Consider the following 17,005-nt stretch of genomic DNA (forward strand, 5'->3'; position numbering starts at 1 on the left):
ATAATAAAATAAGAAATATAAAAAATAAAATAAGTGAATCACTACTAAATAAAAAAACTGTATGAAACTGAAGGGTTCAACCATAACATCCAGACAAAGGTCACAAAGATTCAATATGAATGAATTATAATTCTGTTTTATTTTTTTTATTTTTTATTTTAATTGCTCATGATCTATTTGCACTCCCTTTTTGATCTGCTGGTTGATCGTAGAATTTATTGGACAGATATTATCTGTAACCAATCGAAGGAAAAAAGCTTTAATCAAACTTCACAAATGATTCTGACACGGAAAGAAAAACTCAATGAATGAAATGTTAACTCTCTTTTTTCTTTGCAGTCATTGTCGTCTCTGTCAACAGTCTCAGTGTCAAACTGGCAAACTACGTGCAGAATTTCTTCACGGCAGCCAAACTTTTAATCATCGTCATCATCATCGTAGCTGGGATCGTATTGTTGGCTCAAGGTGAGCTGTTAGATTCTGATGAAATAATAAACAACATTTTCTTCCTAATTGTTTTATTTCACTCTGCAGGAAACACTGAGAATTTCACCAACGCGTTCAAAGGCCCACAGCCGTCGTTTGGATCCGTTGGCCTGGCCTTTTATTATGGGTTTTGGGCTTACGATGGATGGTAACCTCTAACAGTTTGTCTTAAATAAGAAATTTAAGGTTGAGCCTCTTTTCAATCACGTCATATAAGAACATTAAACATTAGACAAGACTAATATTTCTACTTTTTTTTTTTTATATTTCACCCAACGGTTTCACCCAGGAATCAACTGAATTTTATCACAGAAGAACTTAAAGACCCGTTCAGGTGAGACAGCTGTGTGTGTGAGCAAGTTTTATATATTTTTTTATTATTATTTTTAACTTTAACAACATATGTTAACTGTAGAAACCTGCCTCTGGCCATTATCCTTGGGATCCCATTGGTTTCTGTTTGTTATGTTATGGTCAACGTTGCCTACTTCACTGTCATGACGCCCTCTGAGGTGCTGTCCTCTTCAGCCGTGGCTGTGGTGAGAAATAACCACTGTGGCTATGATGTCATTTATGATCATGATTATCTCGTTTCCCGACGACATATTCATACAGTATATAGTAAATGATGTTAAACTACTCACTCATTACTACTAGACGTTATGGTTTGGACTATTTGTTGCTAAAAATCATTGTGTCTAATTCTATATTTACTTTTTTTCCCCTGCTTTTTGTATATAATTTGTGGATTTCAGACATTTGGAGACAAGGTCTTACATCCCATGTCCTGGATCATTCCCATTTTTGTTGTTTTCTCCACATTTGGTTCTGCTAACGGGAGCTGTTTCGCTGCTGGCAGGTAGAAGACAACATGATGATTTGCATCAATTTTGCTGTTGTGTTCTTCCTGAAAAAATAAAATTCAGTTTTTATAATTAAAACTTTGACCAAAATAAAATTTAATTTCTGCTTTTTTCCCCCCTCTCCACAGAATTTCCTATGTATCAGCCAGAGAAGGTCACATGGTGAAGGTTCTCTCCTATATTAGTGTAAAGTACTTGACTCCATCACCCGCAGTCATATTCAATGTAGGTTCTTACCATCTGACCTGTTCCATGTTTACCACAAAGTCCATTATTATATTCTGTTATATAGTTCTGTCATCAACACGGTCACTGTCAGCAGACAGACATCTTTGTTGTTAGCTCTTTGTTGTCTTGTATTTCAGGGTCTTCTGGCTATTTTCTACCTCATGCCGGCTGACATTAACAGCCTCATTAACTACTTCAGTTTTGCCCAGTGGATGTTTTATGGTCTGACGTCACTGGGTCTCATCGTGATGAGGTTCACAAGGAAGGACCTCCACCGACCGGTGAAGGTGAGGCTCTGAGCTCAGGTCCAAGTTTAGTCCAGTCTAAAACCTGTAATTATGACCTCAGATGACTGACCATGATGAGTATAGTAGTGTATATTTGTTTATTTATTTATTTTTCTGCAGGTGCCGATCGTCCTACCCGTTCTTCTGTTGGTGGTGTCCTTCTACTTGGTCTTGGCTCCGATCATCGACAAACCAGCCATTGAATATCTCTTCTCCGTCCTGTTCATTTTGAGCGGACTTCTTCTCTACTATCCTTTTGTTCACCGCAGGGTGCAGTGGGCGGACAGACTCATGAGTAAGTGGAACAACAACAACATTTAAGTGACATCATAGTCCAGTGGAGGGCGCCGGTTAGTCAAACAGGCAGGCAGGGGTATTTAAAAAAAGTTACCAGCTGGCTCCTGGTAGCTCAAAGCTTCACCTCCCGTTCTAACTTCAATGACAGTTATGTTATTAGTGGTGATGGAGACCTGGTCATGAAGTGATATTTCTAGTTTTCACACCTGAGCGTTCTTCCACAGAAAAGAACATTTTCCACTGCTTCTTCAAAGTGATCTTCAACGGAGTTCAACAGATTCTGAATGCACGAAATACACAGTTCAATTGGTTTTAGAAAGTTAGAAATTGAGTAAATTAAATAGAAATAAAACTCTAAATATTTGCCTACTCTTTTTTTTTTTTGACATTTTAGAGGAATTCCGCGCTGACTCAGGGTAATCAACACTGATCCAGTGTGATTTTGTAAATTAAAAAAAAAAATGTTTCTGCATTTCTCTGCAGGGCCCATCACCGTTTTCCTGCAGATGCTGCTAGAGGTCGCTCCTCCAGAGAAATTTGAGTGAAAAGGACAGAAAGAAGCACTGTACTGACACCTGCTGTTTGTCGCGGATCCTGCTTTCTGAGCCAAAGGAAAGGGAAGTATAGAAACATGATTGGCACAAAGACAAAGACGTCAAAGATGAATCACCAGAATTCAGCAGGTCCTCAAGAGGATGTTGGGAAGTGTGTATATTTTTTTTAAAGTTGGGTGATGATTTTTTATTTTTTTAAAGGTTTTCTTTCTCCTCTCATTTTTAGTCTTTTCGAAGCACGGAGTGAATAAGAGTTTTGAACAACTGGGGCATTGAAGGCATTGAACAAGTCAAGGTTTACCAGTCAATGGATATTTAATCGAAGGAATTTTTTTTTATTTATGTATACTTTTATTTTTGTTCCCTGTGCCAGGACAGTAAATCAAATCATCTTCTTTATGATCATTTTGTCACTCACAACATCTCAGAGCATCGTTTACCACCATCCAAGAGTTTAGTGGACGACCTCGTCATAATTGTTGTGTAATTTCTAACCTGTAGTAGAAACCGTTGGTGTCGTTTTCCCACAGTCCAATGTTTTTAGCGTACACTCTTGTACCGTACTTAGGATGACAAAACAGCAGCTGTTGCTCTGGTCACCTACCAGTGACAAGGAACTAAAGATGACCGCAATGACACGTGCCCCGACGAGGAAAACATGTTGTGGTCTGTGCTGCCGTGGGATAAAGTGCTGACCTGGTAAAACCTAGTTTTCTATGCTAATTGTTGAAACTCATTTCCTTCTTCATACAAAATGTGATGATGATACTGTGAGAATTCTGTTTTGCAATTGTCGCTTTGTTTTGTACGTTTGGTAGATTTCTAAAAAAAAAATCTATAAAATATATTTAACTCTTGTGTAGTGTTTTTCCAGGATGAAAATCTTTAGTTGTTGTCTTTGTGTACCCTTTCCAACACTGCATTCAGGTCTGGTGAGAACAGAGTCACTTATTTATAATTATTTTAATGTCTCTTAACTTTAGACATAATTATTGAGGATTCAAAGATAATTAAACCTGATGAAAAAATGCACCTTCAACTTTCAACAAAGTGACTTTTCAAAGAAAGGAGCAGAGTAGTGGAGCGTTGATCACAAGGAAAGCCACAAAAATGTGCATGGACACGCTTACAGGGTGTCACATATCTGCATCAAAGAAGTGTTTGTTGGTGCACTCTGGTGACTTCCCTCTGCTTGAGGTGTTTGCTATTAGCTACTGGAGGAACGTCAAAACAGTGGAAATGTCTCAGCTGGTTTTGGCTGAAGTCAGTCGGAAAAGGAGAGAACCACTGGTTTGTTAATGATTGGTAATAGTCATAATTTAGTGACACGCCTTTAAAACGAAGGTGCCAAACATACGGCATGCGGGCCAAAAATCAAAAACGAAGGTGCCAAACATACGGCATGTGGGCCAAAAACCGGCCCACTAGGAGGATCAATCTGGCCTGATGAATTTATAAAAAATAGAAAAAAATTACACAAACACTTCAGTAATATTCAGGATATGTTTTGAAAAAAAAAATTCAGCAAATATAAAGAATTATCTAATATACTTCTAATACATATAAAAATGGAAAGGGAAAACCATGGACTTGGAGTGTTATTTATAGGTAATTATTATTAATGTACTAGTCCGGCCCATTTGACATATATTTTTCTACACAGTGTCTACAGTGACAATACATGGGTGGAAAAAGGACCAGACGATGACGATGTTTTCTTGAGACTGTGGTAGCCGGCGCTTCCCTTATTGCTGTTGCATGCTGGGGCAGCAGCCTCAAGGCGGCAGATGCTACTAGACTCAATAAATGTATCTGCAAGGCGAGTGACATTGTAGGGCTTGAAGTAGACTCTCTGGTGGTGGCAGCAGAAAGAAGAATGTTGTCAAAGCTCAGGTTTATCTTGGACACAGATTCACATCCTGCCTCTTTAGCTCCTCCCTCTGCATGTTATCAGTATTACATTCAGCACAGACTGCAAATCTACTCTATTTCTCTTGGTCTTTGCAAAATTCTCTCACAGGAGCAACTGTAACACCAACAATTTGTCCCCTGAGGATCAATCACGTATTTCCTCAAAGACCTCCAGTTGTTCCAGATCGTTCGGACTCGAGGTGTAGTGGAACGATGGCCTGAGGTGTGACTTTTTAGACCTTCTCCCTTGATCTCTTTCTTATTCCTTTAAGGCAGGAGGTCCAATCAGATCCGGCAACCTCCCACTTCAGGGTGTGTTCAGATTCTCATTTACATCAGGCATTACTGTTTCACTTCACCTAACTTGGATCAGTGTAATCGAGGAGTGTTACTGGGGCTTTAAAAGACAAAAAAACAGAAGTGAACGTTCAACATTCATGGAGTAGAAGCGAAGACGCGTGTAGGTGAGAACACTCTGATCTGTTTTAAGGTGTCATCACATATCAACTCGCACCGTTTAGAAAGATAGCTTTAAATATTCTTCATGAAATCAATTATTATGTTTCAAATCTATTTCTTTACAAGTACTTTTATTAATTTAAAACATTTAAAATCTTGTAACTTTATCTTATGTCATGACTCAGTGACTTTATGTTGAGTCACTTACAATGACAGTAATACAAACCCCAAACCACAAGGAGTTCTTTTACAGGGAAATTACTCACCTGACAGTAGTGAAGTCATTTTGCTAATTTTTATATTCAAAGAAACCAAACCTGAGTGGTGAATCTAAATCAAAACATTTCAAACAGATCTAAGAATGAATCATTTTCAGAGGAATTTATTTAACACGCTGATGTAATTGTTCTATTTTTCATTGTGATTTTTTTCCCTAAAACTGCCAGCACTTGATACAACCTCTCATTGTCAACCTTATCATTTATGTCACTGCCTTTCAATACAAGATTTAGGATTCGGTATGGCAATGTTAACACATGCAGTTGGAAAAATAGAAAATGATGTGGCTGGTGTTGAAAACCATGTCTGCACTTTGTGCTTCTTTTTGCCACTTGCAGCAGAAATGGGTGAAGACGGCTTCAGTGAGACCAGGGAGACACAGAATGGCTCCTTTGGTCTCAGCTTGGATTCTGATCAGAAGGACAAGCAGCCTGCAAATGTCACCATGCTTCGGAAAGATGTGAGTTTATTAAAAACAGCAACTCAATACCTGGCAGTACTTCGACTGCAGGCCTGACTGTTTATTTAGATTAGTCTCTGTTTCCCCATACTAGATAGGTGTGTTTAGCAAAATCCATAGTGAAAGTCTTGCTATAGTTTCTTCATTTGGTGTAAATGATCTTGATTTGATTGTATCAAATATCAGCAAATGTAATACTGATGTTGAAGAAAAACACAGCACTAAGTCCTGGGGCACGCCAGTTTAAAGGATTAGCGTGGAAGAGCTATTCACTGACTCCCTGCTGTGTGATGCACCATTGTTGCATGCACAGACAGTTGAGTTACATGAGAATAGAACACGCCCCCTGCTGTCAAACAAAGAAATCCACTTGAATGACAGGTAAAATAGTCGTTAAAAAAAGAAGAAAAGACTTAACTAAACGGATTGGAATCTGCTAAACTTTAGAGTTTTTTCCTCTAATGGTTCAATAGCATACCTTCTGTTTTAAAGCAGTAATCACGATGATTCTCATGAAAGTCCCCCCTCTCCCCACAGAACCTTTGTTGTTGTTGTTAAGTCCCCCCTCTCCCCACAGAACCTTTTATTAAGTTGTTTCAACATCAATCATTGAAATCATTGAATAACAACTGATTTAGAAACGTTTTACCAAAACTCTGTCTTATTTCAGTGAGACAATTGACAACGTATCCTCTCTCTGTTCTCTGTGTTCGATTAGGTTGGTCTGGTGAGCGGCATCTGTCTCATTGTGGGGAGGATGATTGGCTCAGGCATCTTCATTTCTCCCAAGTCTGTCCTGTTGTACTCCGGTGGTGTTGGACCCTGTCTCCTCATATGGGCCTCCTGTGGTGTCATTGCCACTCTAGGTGAAAACAAAGTTAAAATAATTACTTTTTAAAAAAGGGATGAAACACAGTTTTGTCCAAATTTTGTAACTTCTTTACGTTTTCACAGTCACAAAACACACATTTAAGTCCAACTTAAACCAGAATGCAATTGTGACGGGATCCAATCACTGCTCGCGGCAGTCGTTCCGTTAATTAGCAGTTAGCACAGACTAGCTTCTAATGGCGAATGGATATAACTTAATAATACACCGGGTGAGCCTTCATCCTGCGCACAGCGACTGTCATGTAGACTGGGTTTGAACCCTGTTTGTTTTTCCTCCTTAATTGTTTTACAAACGTTACGGTATTTTCTTTTGCCCTTCGCTTGTATGAGAGATACGGCGTTACAAAATGGTCGCTTTACATTTACATTGTAAAGCGACCAAATCGGGACGGGTTTTATGACGGTTAAACATATTTTTAAAAATCACTTAAAACTATTATGACCATAATAGATGCAACAGTGTGGGTTACAGTACACAAAGTGAAGAAGGTGACGTTACATTTAGGTTAACCCTGTAACATAATCAGTAAAACGTTATTTTGTCGTTAGGTCTTACAATTCTACGCCCCTCCTGATTTACTTAAAGGCAACTAATATGATATTTTACTGCTGTGGATAAATATTTATAACAGATTTATTATTTTTTTAAATGCCAGTTTAACATTCTTAACAAAGACGCACATTGAACTTTGTTCTTGGAAAATAAATGTGGTCAATGTTTAAGTAAACTGGAATCACACATGCTCGGGATACAAGTTGGGCAAAACATTAACGCACATAAAATTAGTTCTGTCAGCACTTATGTTCATAGTTCACTCACTGATATACTGAGGACACTCGTTTGACATCATTCATAATAAAAGTGAAATTCCACAAAGCAAATTTAGTCGTAAAAAGGTGCAGCGTAAAAACAGATGGTTTCTGCTCCTTGTCTACAGTGTTTGTTTCAGTTCATGACATAAAATAAGTATTAATGTAATAATATAATATTTTCACTTGTCAATGTTAACAATAACTGTTAAAACTTACTTTAAAACATTGGAATGTCATCGCGTTAAACTTTATAATTTCCTAAGACTTTGATCGGATGTGTTGCATGATTCGTACATTTTTAGTAAAGTTTAAACTCTTTTTCTGAATTTCTTAACAGACAATATGATTTAACTCTCTCTTTCTCCCCCTGTGTGATCTGTGTGTCCACAGGAGCGCTGTGCTACGCTGAGCTCGGCACCATGATCACCAAATCTGGAGGAGACTACTCCTACATCATGGAGGCCTTTGGCCCGGTTGTAGCTTACCTCTTCTCCTGGACCACTGTTATTGTGCTGAAACCTTCTGCCTTAGCGATATTAACGCTGAGCTTAGCAGAATACGCCATAGCGCCCTTTTACCCCGGCTGCACTCCCCCTGTGGTTGTCACCAAGTGTCTGGCAGCAGCAGCGATCAGTGAGTCTGACGGTGTGAAGTTGGTTTGGAAACATGTTGTTAATATTATAAAAAAGTGAGAATATGACGGCTATAAAAGGAGCATCAGCCACAGGCTTAGTCTTTGCGATCAAGGATGGAACATGGCTGGATTTTTTTTTTAGATTATTAGATTTTTTTTTTGTCTTGGTGGAGATTATTTTGACAACTGGGCGATGAATGTAAACATCAGCTGCAGCCCCTGAATGGGACAGTCAATAAACATAAGGGCTGGATATAGACAATCCAAACATGTCCTACGGGTTTGTTTTCAGAGGACTGGACCTAGAAAGTGAGGAAATCTTTTGAAGAAATGATACTCACAGCAGAAAAAGATTATAAGAATTTTAGCTTTTGTATTGCATGTTATTAATATAAAAAGAAGCCTCACTCATTGCTCTTATTTTCTACAGTGGTCATCGTCTCGGTCAACTGTTATAGCGTCAAACTGGCCAGTTATGTGCAGAACATCTTTACTGCAGCAAAGCTTCTCATCATTATTATAATAACTGTGGCAGGAATTGTTCTCTTGGCTCAAGGTGAGTCGTCTTGTACTATTGTCCATTTTTGTAGCACTGAAAAGAACTGTCATTGTCTAATAATTATTTTTTTTGCTGTGTGTTTCTCTGAAGGAAACACTGAGAATTTTTTAAGCGCATTCGAAGGCCCAGCACCACCTGTTGGAGAGATCGGACTTGCCTTTTATTATGGATTTTGGGCCTATGATGGATGGTAACCATTTAAGATACACATAACAAATCCTGTTTTTATATTTTATTAAGGAGTGTAACGTGACTCAGGGCCGTGATGGATATATGTCCAGGATATTTTGTTATGTCAATGTCTTCAGTTGCACTCTTTGCAGTTGCACTCTTTGCAGAATTGGGTACCAGACACCCCCCAAAAAAACCCCCACATTATCACACGGCAAAGGCAGTTATCAGGAGATTAAGTTCCCTAAACCCAAAAAATATGCTTTGTCAGCACAGACATGTGTCCACAAAGAATACTGCCTCTGGTACTAGAGCGTGTGACAGAGATTTGTTGCCCAACCGCAGTTCCTGTCTTTGTACTGAGATCAGTCAGTTCACTATCCTTACTTCCATGTTCCTTTTTACTCAGTAAGCCTAAGCCTTCTGAGCAGGTGCTAGTTATATGATTCGACTGATAGACCGACCTTCATATAATGACACAAACGCTCAGTTTACGACCTCTTGTAGTAATGATAGCAATCAAAGAGCGAAGCCAGTGTGAATTATGAAACACCGGTGATCATAACACATGATAACTGTTACAGATAAGGTATGCACTAAAAACTAACACTAAAAAAACTAACAGAACCTCCCGCCCCAAACCTATATAAATCTTCCTGTTTGTGTGAGGATGGGTGGAGCCCCATGATCTTTGATGTGAAGGAATCTCAGTCTGTTCCTGTGAACAAAGGACATATGTTACTTTCTTCTTTGTCAATGTGGTTGTCTTTACTACGAGGAAGCTGATGTAAAAACCAGATGAAACCCATAATATAATTTTTATTGTTTATTTTAATAATTCTTTATTTAAATGTATACAGCTTTGACTGGAGCTGTCAATACAATTCTTTTGTATTTAACTACAACATAGCTGTGATATATCACAATTTATTGTGATTAATACAGATAAATCAACTTTCCTAAATATGAAAAAAAAACTTGCTTAAACAGAAACATGAATCACAGCAGGCAGATGTATGTTTTACACCTGTTTTTATTCAGGACTGATCCAAATCAATTTAACATCACAGAGTCGGTGAATTTTAGTTCATTACTGTAGGTCGAGGAATACAATGAAAGTTGAGAGACGTGTTGTGACTGTGTATTAGAGCAACAATAAGTGGCTGGACATTCTGCGTATGTGTTAAAAACTTTCATCTCATTCATTTTTACAAATTAATTATTACGATTGACTCATCCCTTTTGACAGCTCCGGGTGAGAATAAATAAGACTAAAATTGCGATAATAAAAAGATTTCCAGAGTGTCTGCACGTAACACGTAACCGGCTTATCCACGTTGGGTACAAAAATCAGCATCAGCCAAAGTCCTGGTTTCTGCACCCAAGGACGGATCCTGGTGGTTTGTCAACTTTTCAAAAGGGGTTTGGTTGCTGGTTGGAGTTTATTTTGACAACTGGGCAACACATTTAACCAGAATCAGCTAGGACTATTGACAAACCTTTACTTTCATAGTTGCTGGGGATTTCAACCTCTGAAAGTCCCCTCCTTGCACCATCAACTTGTGTGCTTTCCTACAAGACAAAAAAAAAACACCCTTGACCAGGTTTACAGCTCTGTGAAGGACGTCTACAAGGCTGTGCCTGCGCCACACGTTGGACAACCACACCATCTCTCAGTCAGACAGCTCCTCAAGCAAGTATGGATTGAAGAGTCAGAGGTTCAGAGCTGAATTTTACAGAACAAACCGGGAAGTGTTGAAGGCTGCTGCGGGGAGAGAGGACTCGACTGTGGACCCCAACAACAAACCTGGGGTCGACTTGGAGTGTGACTTTTGCCACTTCATTTTTCAATTCAAAAGATCAATATATGAACTGCAAAGCTCCATCTTTAGGGTAAAGAGGAATTACAGACTCAAGATTTCTGGAGCAGGGGTCAAAGCCTTACACAGTTCTCACAAAGGAGTCTGCGGGGTCATATGCTGCTCCAACACATGGCCAGATAAGCTTGACGTGTCGTCTGAGATTAACACACGGATTATAACATTTGGAGACAACACCACAGTCAACTGACACTGGAGGACAGTGGTGGTCTGGTGTTAAGACAACAATCCTTTCTTAAAAGCAGAGAAGACCAAGGAGATGATTATTGCTCTTGGAGGAGGGAGCGGCGGCATGTTCCAGTAAACACTGGTGAGACAGGTGGAGAGGGTTAGAACGCCTTTCAAATCCTCGGGACTCAGTGAGGATCTCACCTGGTAACACCCAGAAGTCACTGCAGAGGGTGAGGAAGTTTGGCATGTCAACTTCGAGAGTGGAGACTTGTCATCACCAACGAGCTGCTCCTCTCAGGACGGGAGGGCTCTTCAGTGGGTGATAAAAACTGCCTCTGGGAAAGCTTTCCATTACAACAGGGCATTAACACAACAAGAGTCATCAGTCATCAGACCCCGCAGCATTAAAAAAGCATCTTCACACTTCTGCCAAAGAGGCTCCTCCACATCAGACTCCTGAACTCCCCCCACCCTCCAACCCCCCACCGACTCTCAACCACTGTCCTGTATCTTGAGTTTAGAATCTTGGATCTTGTTTTTGGAGAATCTGATCCAGAAACATTTAGTCCGGTGTTCGAACGTTAGTGAAACTTTGAAAACTGGAGACGTTCGCTGTGTATGTGACACAAACGATGCCAACGCAAACTACGACAACTGATAGTGTTTGGACCGGAAGTCGCCTGTTGTTCTCACTGCTGAGATGAAAACCTTCCTTCAGGCACTATTCTACATACTGATCATGAATATTTTTAGCTGCATTGCAATAAAAGGGAGTGGCGCTGTGCCTTTAAAGTTCTGAAATAAAGCCGTGTCACAGCATGACTCTGGCACTTGGTCACATGTTTATCTCCATTGTTTTCCCAGGAATCAACTCAACTTCATCACAGAGGAGCTGAAGAACCCGTTCAGGTCAGAGCACAACCGTCATTTACATTTTTACTAAATAATCTGTTCAGGTTATTTGGTCGGAGATTATGTCACGATTAAATGGACAGGATATTTTTCTCACTCTTGCATTTCTGATCCTGCACACAGAAACCTGCCGTTGGCCATTATCATTGGAATCCCCCTGGTGGCTGTTTGCTATGTGATGGTCAACGTTGCTTACTTCACTGTCATGACCACCTCTGAGGTTTTGTTGTCTCCAGCTGTGGCCGTGGTAAGTTGTACTCGACAGTGACATTTTATACAGATAAAGGCTGTAATTCCATCTATAATTCCATTAACTGTAGACCTGATCAAACCATTTTCACCTCTTTGGTCTTCAAATGTTGTCATTTCAAAGAAGGCTCAACAGAAGCGTGTTTCACAGGTGTCTCCTGAGCTTTTTTATTTTTCAGCTCTTTATGTTTAACAAATTTGAATCCAGATGAAATTATAAATTTGAACCGAAATTGAATTGAAAAAAAAAAAGCCCTAAAAGAGCTACAAAGAACAGAACTCAATTTCAGTGTCAGATTTCCACAGTTTTCTGATTTGTTCACCTTTGCTGACTCATCTGTAAAATATTTGTGGTCCGTTCATGTCAGACATTTGGAGACAAGGTCTTATATCCCGTGTCCTGGATCGTCCCCCTTTTTGTTGTTTTCTCCACTTTTGGTTCTGCCAATGGATCTTGCTTCACCGCTGGGAGGTAAGAGTTGACATCACACTATTAGTAAAACGTAGCCACTCAGTACAGCAGTCATTATGACCTGTACGACTGTTTGAAATCATCCATTTTCCTACATTTACATCAGTTAAACACAGCCATAAACTGACTATGTTTGTGTCTCTCCACAGAATTTCATATGTATCAGGCAGAGAGGGTCACATGGTGAAAATCTTATCCTACATAAGCAGGAAATACTTTACCCCATCACCCGCCATCATCTTTAACGTAATTCCATTCATGTTTGATTACGTTAACTAATTCATGTTGAAATGTTAGTTTAACCAATATCTACAATTTACCGTCGAAACTAAAGCTCTGTTTGTGTTCTATGTTCTGTGTTCTAGGGGATTTTAGGTATTTTCTACCTCATGCCGGCTGACATTAACAGCCTCATTAACTACTTCAGTTTTGCCCAGTGGATGTTTTATGGTCTGACGTCACTGGGTCTCATCGTGATGAGGTTCACAAGGAAGGACCTCCACCGACCGGTGAAGGTGAGGCTTCCTGAGTACTACGCACAGTACTGCACAAATACTGTCATGTGAAGTCCATTGAATTTACCAAGTTAATATGAAATACAAAATAAAAAAGGTACAGTATAATAAACCTTCTCATTTTTGAAGGTGCCAATCGTCCTACCAGCTCTTGTAGTACTGGTTTCCATCTACTTGGTCTTGGCTCCTATCATTGACAAACCAGAAGTAGAATATCTCTACTGTGCAATATTCATCCTAAGTGGACTTCTCCTCTACTACCCCTTCGTTCACCGCAAGGTCAAATGGGGTCGCACTATCATGAGTGAGTTTAGATTTATAAAAAAAACAAATTGATGATTCCATGATGATGATTCCGCAGCGTCAAAGTGACGATGTCCTAATTCCCCGCAGGACCCATCACTATATATCTCCAGCTGCTGATGGAGGTCGTTCCCCCAGAGAAAAGTGAGTGAAAACGGACAGAAGGAAGGGACGTGTTGCCTTCAATGATGCCTGCTAAATCCTGTTTTATAAAGCACAGAGAACAGTGTCCAGGGCGACAAGTTTACACGGAATGCATTATTATGTTTATTGTCCTTATGTTTGTATATTTTTTTTTTACGGTTTTACTAGAAACATATTGGAGCATATGCCACATTGTACATGTAGTGAATATACAATATAGTTATTTAGAATCACCTGTTTATATAAATGATAGTTCAAGTTGTTTGGCAAAAAAAAGTTTTTCCACATATATTTGACTGCATCATTTCATAAAAAATAGTAAAATAAAAAAAATACCTAGTAATCTCTCATGTGGTGATTCAGAACCATATTCAGTTAACGATCACTAGCAGTTTTAAACAAAGTTTGTTGGTCTTTAGTTCCCTCTAGTGGACATAACAAGCAACAACCTTGGGGTTTTCTTAAATATATATACTGTATATATGTATTCTCCAAGTACCAGTGATTAAAACCATTTTAGCTAAACTGAATAGGAAAATAAATATCAATAAAGATCCAGATAAAATGACACCACTGTAATACAACACAAACATTCTGTCTTATGAATGCTCCCAAATTTGTGTTTTTTTTCCTTCAAATTAGACCATTTACCTTCCATTTCATCATCCTAATAATATCCAACAGTTTCTGGGAAATGAGAACAGAATATTTGTCATTTTGTTTTTTTGGGGATGGAAAAGTAAACCCACTGTGAGTTTTGTTATCTGCTGTTGATTTTTTCTATCCACGTGAGAAAACAACTCTTCAAATGTGAAATTTATATTTTTTATTTCCTGGATTTTATATGGACCACGTTTAAAAACATTGTTTTTAACAGCACACTCAAATCTGCGTTTATAGCACCACTAGCGGCGAAGGAAGGTAACGCAATGTGAACTAAATTTTCACAAAAACGCCATCAAACACAAAGTTTTTTATTTCCTTATATACCTAAGAGACCGTAACGTATTTAAGGCTATATATAAATATTTAATGAAGGTACTGTATTATAAATATCTCTGAATTGCCATAGACAAAAGGAATATTAGAGTATATCCATCCATACATTAATTATCTTCCAATTAATCCTTTCAAGGGTCACAGGGGTCGGGGTGGGGGCGAGTCAGGAGGTGGGTACACCCTGGCAGATAATAAAGTACATGTACTTTGACATATATTTAAATATTATTAGATCACATAATCACTTTAGTAAAGTTTACATCTGGTAAACTGGCTCTTGGTCTGGTCTCTACTCATAAAACTACTCTTATGTAACACAATATAATGAGTGGGGTTTTTTCTAAGGGAGAAACCCCATGTATTCTGTTAACGTTGTAGTCAGACTTTGATTGATCAGGAGAGGATTGATTGAATTCTTAATTTTCTTCTTAATGAATATATATGTTCTGCCTGTCTCTGAGAGAGAGAGAGAGAGAGAGAGAAACAGCAGAATCTTCTCATTAATGGACAGACAGGTCTGATGAGAACTCATTTACATATCATTTTAATCAGTAACTTTAATCAGTTCCTGGAGAAGCGTTTGTTTTAGAACCCTGCAATCATCCAGCGACTGTATTTTAATGTACCAGGAAAAACCATCTGCCTGTGGAGTTTATGACAGTTATGAATGTATCAGGATGGTATACTTCCACAAAACGGTAAGAAATTATTTTTTTTCCAAAAGGTAAATACAGTAGATTACTGTATACTGATAAAAATTCTATCATTTGAAATCTCAGAAAAAGAAAACTAAATGTTTGTTACAAACACATATCAAAACGGCTCATTTTGTTTCCCTCCACTGGAGGGCACCCTTGAACAAGGATTAGTTGTCTGGTGGACCAGTGCTTTTCCATGTACAATACCGTCATCTTTTATAAAACGATCAAACACAGTTCCCAGGATTCTCTAGAATAACTATTGAAACTACGTACCTCACACACGGCTGCTTTAATCTGAACACAGACACACACACACACACACACACACACACACACCCAGAAGACAGAAATACATTTCACTGTTTGCCTTGTGTTTCAACCAGAGCTCCAGAGCTGATCCCAGACCAGCAACAGCTGCTGCTGCTGGTAGTGTTAACCACCCTTCCGTTTACCACCCAATGGTTGGTTGATGACAAGTGCTTCAGCCTTCTCACTGTCTTCCCTCCCCCTCCCCTCCCCCAGCCCTCCCACCCTCTGCCACAATACTCTCCCTTTTCCTTCTTCTTTCTTACTCATGTGAAGATTTCCTGTTTACGTCCTCATGTCTCCTTGTCCTACACTGCTGTCTTTGTCTGCAGCGTTGATGCCGTAGATCAGCGGCTGATGCCCTTTTTTAACTCCCTTGTTTGTAAAACCACATCTTATAAACCTCTAACCACAGTATGAGGTCAAGTTGGGTAGAAAATATTCCATGATTGTTGAAGTTGATGTGTTTGATACTCATTGCCTGTACTGACAATGTGTCCTACAGTGAGTCCCAAACTTCTTGGGGTGTGGGTTCGAATCCGTCTTCTGACAATAACGTTTTGTAAATGTCCCCACTGTGGGACGAATAAGAGACTCAATTATTATTATTAACTATTTTCTGCATCATCCTCACCATTTGTAGACAGGACTATTGACGATGACACATTTACAGCTAATGCTACAAAACTGAACTTTATTTAAAAACACTTTAATACAATCACAAATCTGTCAAATATTTCCACTGTGGCACAAATATATATATATATATATATATAAATGAATTAATTTGTTAACCTGTAGCTCCTCGCCTGCAATGATTTCGTGCCCCCTAATGGGTGTCCGCCCCCCACTTTGGGAACCATTGCTGTCAGAGATCATGAGCAGGTCTTTCCTCCTGGTTGTGTTGCCCTGCGTGTTCCATTCACACACACACCAGTTTCTGTATTTTCTGGTTGGTTAGCGACTCTTTGATCAGCAGGCTGCCTTACCGCCTGGTGCACGGGTGACTTCACAACACCGGCTGCTCACTCTAGGAGGCTGCATCACTGAAGTGTGTCTATATGTGCGTGTGAGTAAAAAGCATGAAGGGTGATGATGACGAAGAGATAGATGTGCACAGGCAGACGCAGGTTTAAAAAAAAGAAAAAAGTTTAAGAGAGAATACTTAGTATCGGAGGGGGCGTTTCTGCCTTAAAGAAAACAAAGTTCTTTTACTGCCTTGCTGGAAGGTTCTTGTCTGATGTTTCTCCTCCCTGTATATACATCTAAACATCGCCTTTAGCCACTGCTGCTTCACAGCTCGGGATCGCTCAGCTTCTTGTCAAAGACAGTTTTCCTCACCTGTCAGGGAGTATTTCTACAGCAAAAAAAAAAAAAAAATGCAACACTGAAAAAAAAAAAAAAAAAAAGACTTCTTCGCTGCAATCAAATTTCTGACTTTAGTCAATATTACATTAGAAT

The 17,005-nt window shown here is 39.1% G+C and overlaps 2 protein-coding genes across 5 annotated transcripts in view; both read left to right on the forward strand.

Annotated features, from left to right (window-relative positions):
- LOC103379335 (b(0,+)-type amino acid transporter 1-like) overlaps positions 1 to 3,572 on the forward strand; it is a 5,613-nt gene extending 2,041 nt beyond the window's left edge. The window contains exons 4-12 of one of the 2 annotated variants that reach the window (XM_008310854.3): positions 340 to 465; positions 535 to 634; positions 776 to 820; positions 902 to 1,025; positions 1,242 to 1,345; positions 1,478 to 1,574; positions 1,715 to 1,864; positions 1,985 to 2,159; positions 2,645 to 3,572. In XM_008310854.3, the coding sequence (XP_008309076.1) occupies positions 340 to 465; positions 535 to 634; positions 776 to 820; positions 902 to 1,025; positions 1,242 to 1,345; positions 1,478 to 1,574; positions 1,715 to 1,864; positions 1,985 to 2,159; positions 2,645 to 2,706 (983 nt within the window). In that variant the 3' untranslated portion in view covers positions 2,707 to 3,572. Of the gene's footprint in view, positions 1 to 339; positions 635 to 775; positions 821 to 901; positions 1,026 to 1,241; positions 1,346 to 1,477; positions 1,575 to 1,714; positions 1,865 to 1,984; positions 2,160 to 2,644 lie in introns of both variants that reach the window. The other variant, XM_025055709.1, reaches the window with a different exon arrangement.
- Positions 3,573 to 4,943: 1,371 nt separating this feature from the next.
- On the forward strand, positions 4,944 to 14,108 carry LOC103379334 (b(0,+)-type amino acid transporter 1-like). 3 transcript variants are annotated; one of them, XM_008310851.3, is made up of 13 exons: positions 4,944 to 5,090; positions 5,703 to 5,824; positions 6,543 to 6,690; positions 7,919 to 8,161; positions 8,593 to 8,718; positions 8,812 to 8,911; positions 11,808 to 11,852; positions 11,979 to 12,102; positions 12,473 to 12,576; positions 12,726 to 12,822; positions 12,942 to 13,091; positions 13,221 to 13,395; positions 13,485 to 14,108. In XM_008310851.3, the coding sequence occupies exons 2-13, from the start codon at positions 5,708 to 5,710 to the stop codon at positions 13,544 to 13,546; spliced, it is 1,491 nt and encodes a 496-aa protein (XP_008309073.1). In that variant the 5' UTR covers positions 4,944 to 5,090; positions 5,703 to 5,707; the 3' UTR covers positions 13,547 to 14,108. The 3 variants fall into 3 exon arrangements, with proteins under 3 accessions (XP_008309073.1, XP_016888203.1, XP_008309074.1); XM_017032714.2 differs by having other exon boundaries at positions 5,063 to 5,086; XM_008310852.3 differs by lacking the exons at positions 4,944 to 5,090; positions 5,703 to 5,824; positions 6,543 to 6,690 and adding an exon at positions 6,866 to 6,924.
- Positions 14,109 to 17,005: the final 2,897 nt, after the last annotated feature.

Source organism: Cynoglossus semilaevis, chromosome 5, assembly GCF_000523025.1.
Source record: "Cynoglossus semilaevis isolate Cse_v1.0 chromosome 5, Cse_v1.0, whole genome shotgun sequence".
Classification (NCBI taxonomy): Eukaryota; Metazoa; Chordata; class Actinopteri; order Pleuronectiformes; family Cynoglossidae; genus Cynoglossus; species Cynoglossus semilaevis.

What these genes read in the sequence shown, in the direction of transcription:
- LOC103379334 (XM_008310851.3), top strand. Translation starts at nt 5,708, where the DNA reads ATGGGTGAAGACGGCTTCAGTGAGACCAGGGAGACACAGAATGGCTCC. An exon ending in TCACCATGCTTCGGAAAGAT is followed by an intron (nt 5,825 to 6,542) that starts GTGAGTTTATTA and finishes GTGTTCGATTAG; the next exon opens with GTTGGTCTGGTGAGCGGCAT. An exon ending in GAGCTGAAGAACCCGTTCAG is followed by an intron (nt 11,853 to 11,978) that starts GTCAGAGCACAA and finishes TCCTGCACACAG; the next exon opens with AAACCTGCCGTTGGCCATTA.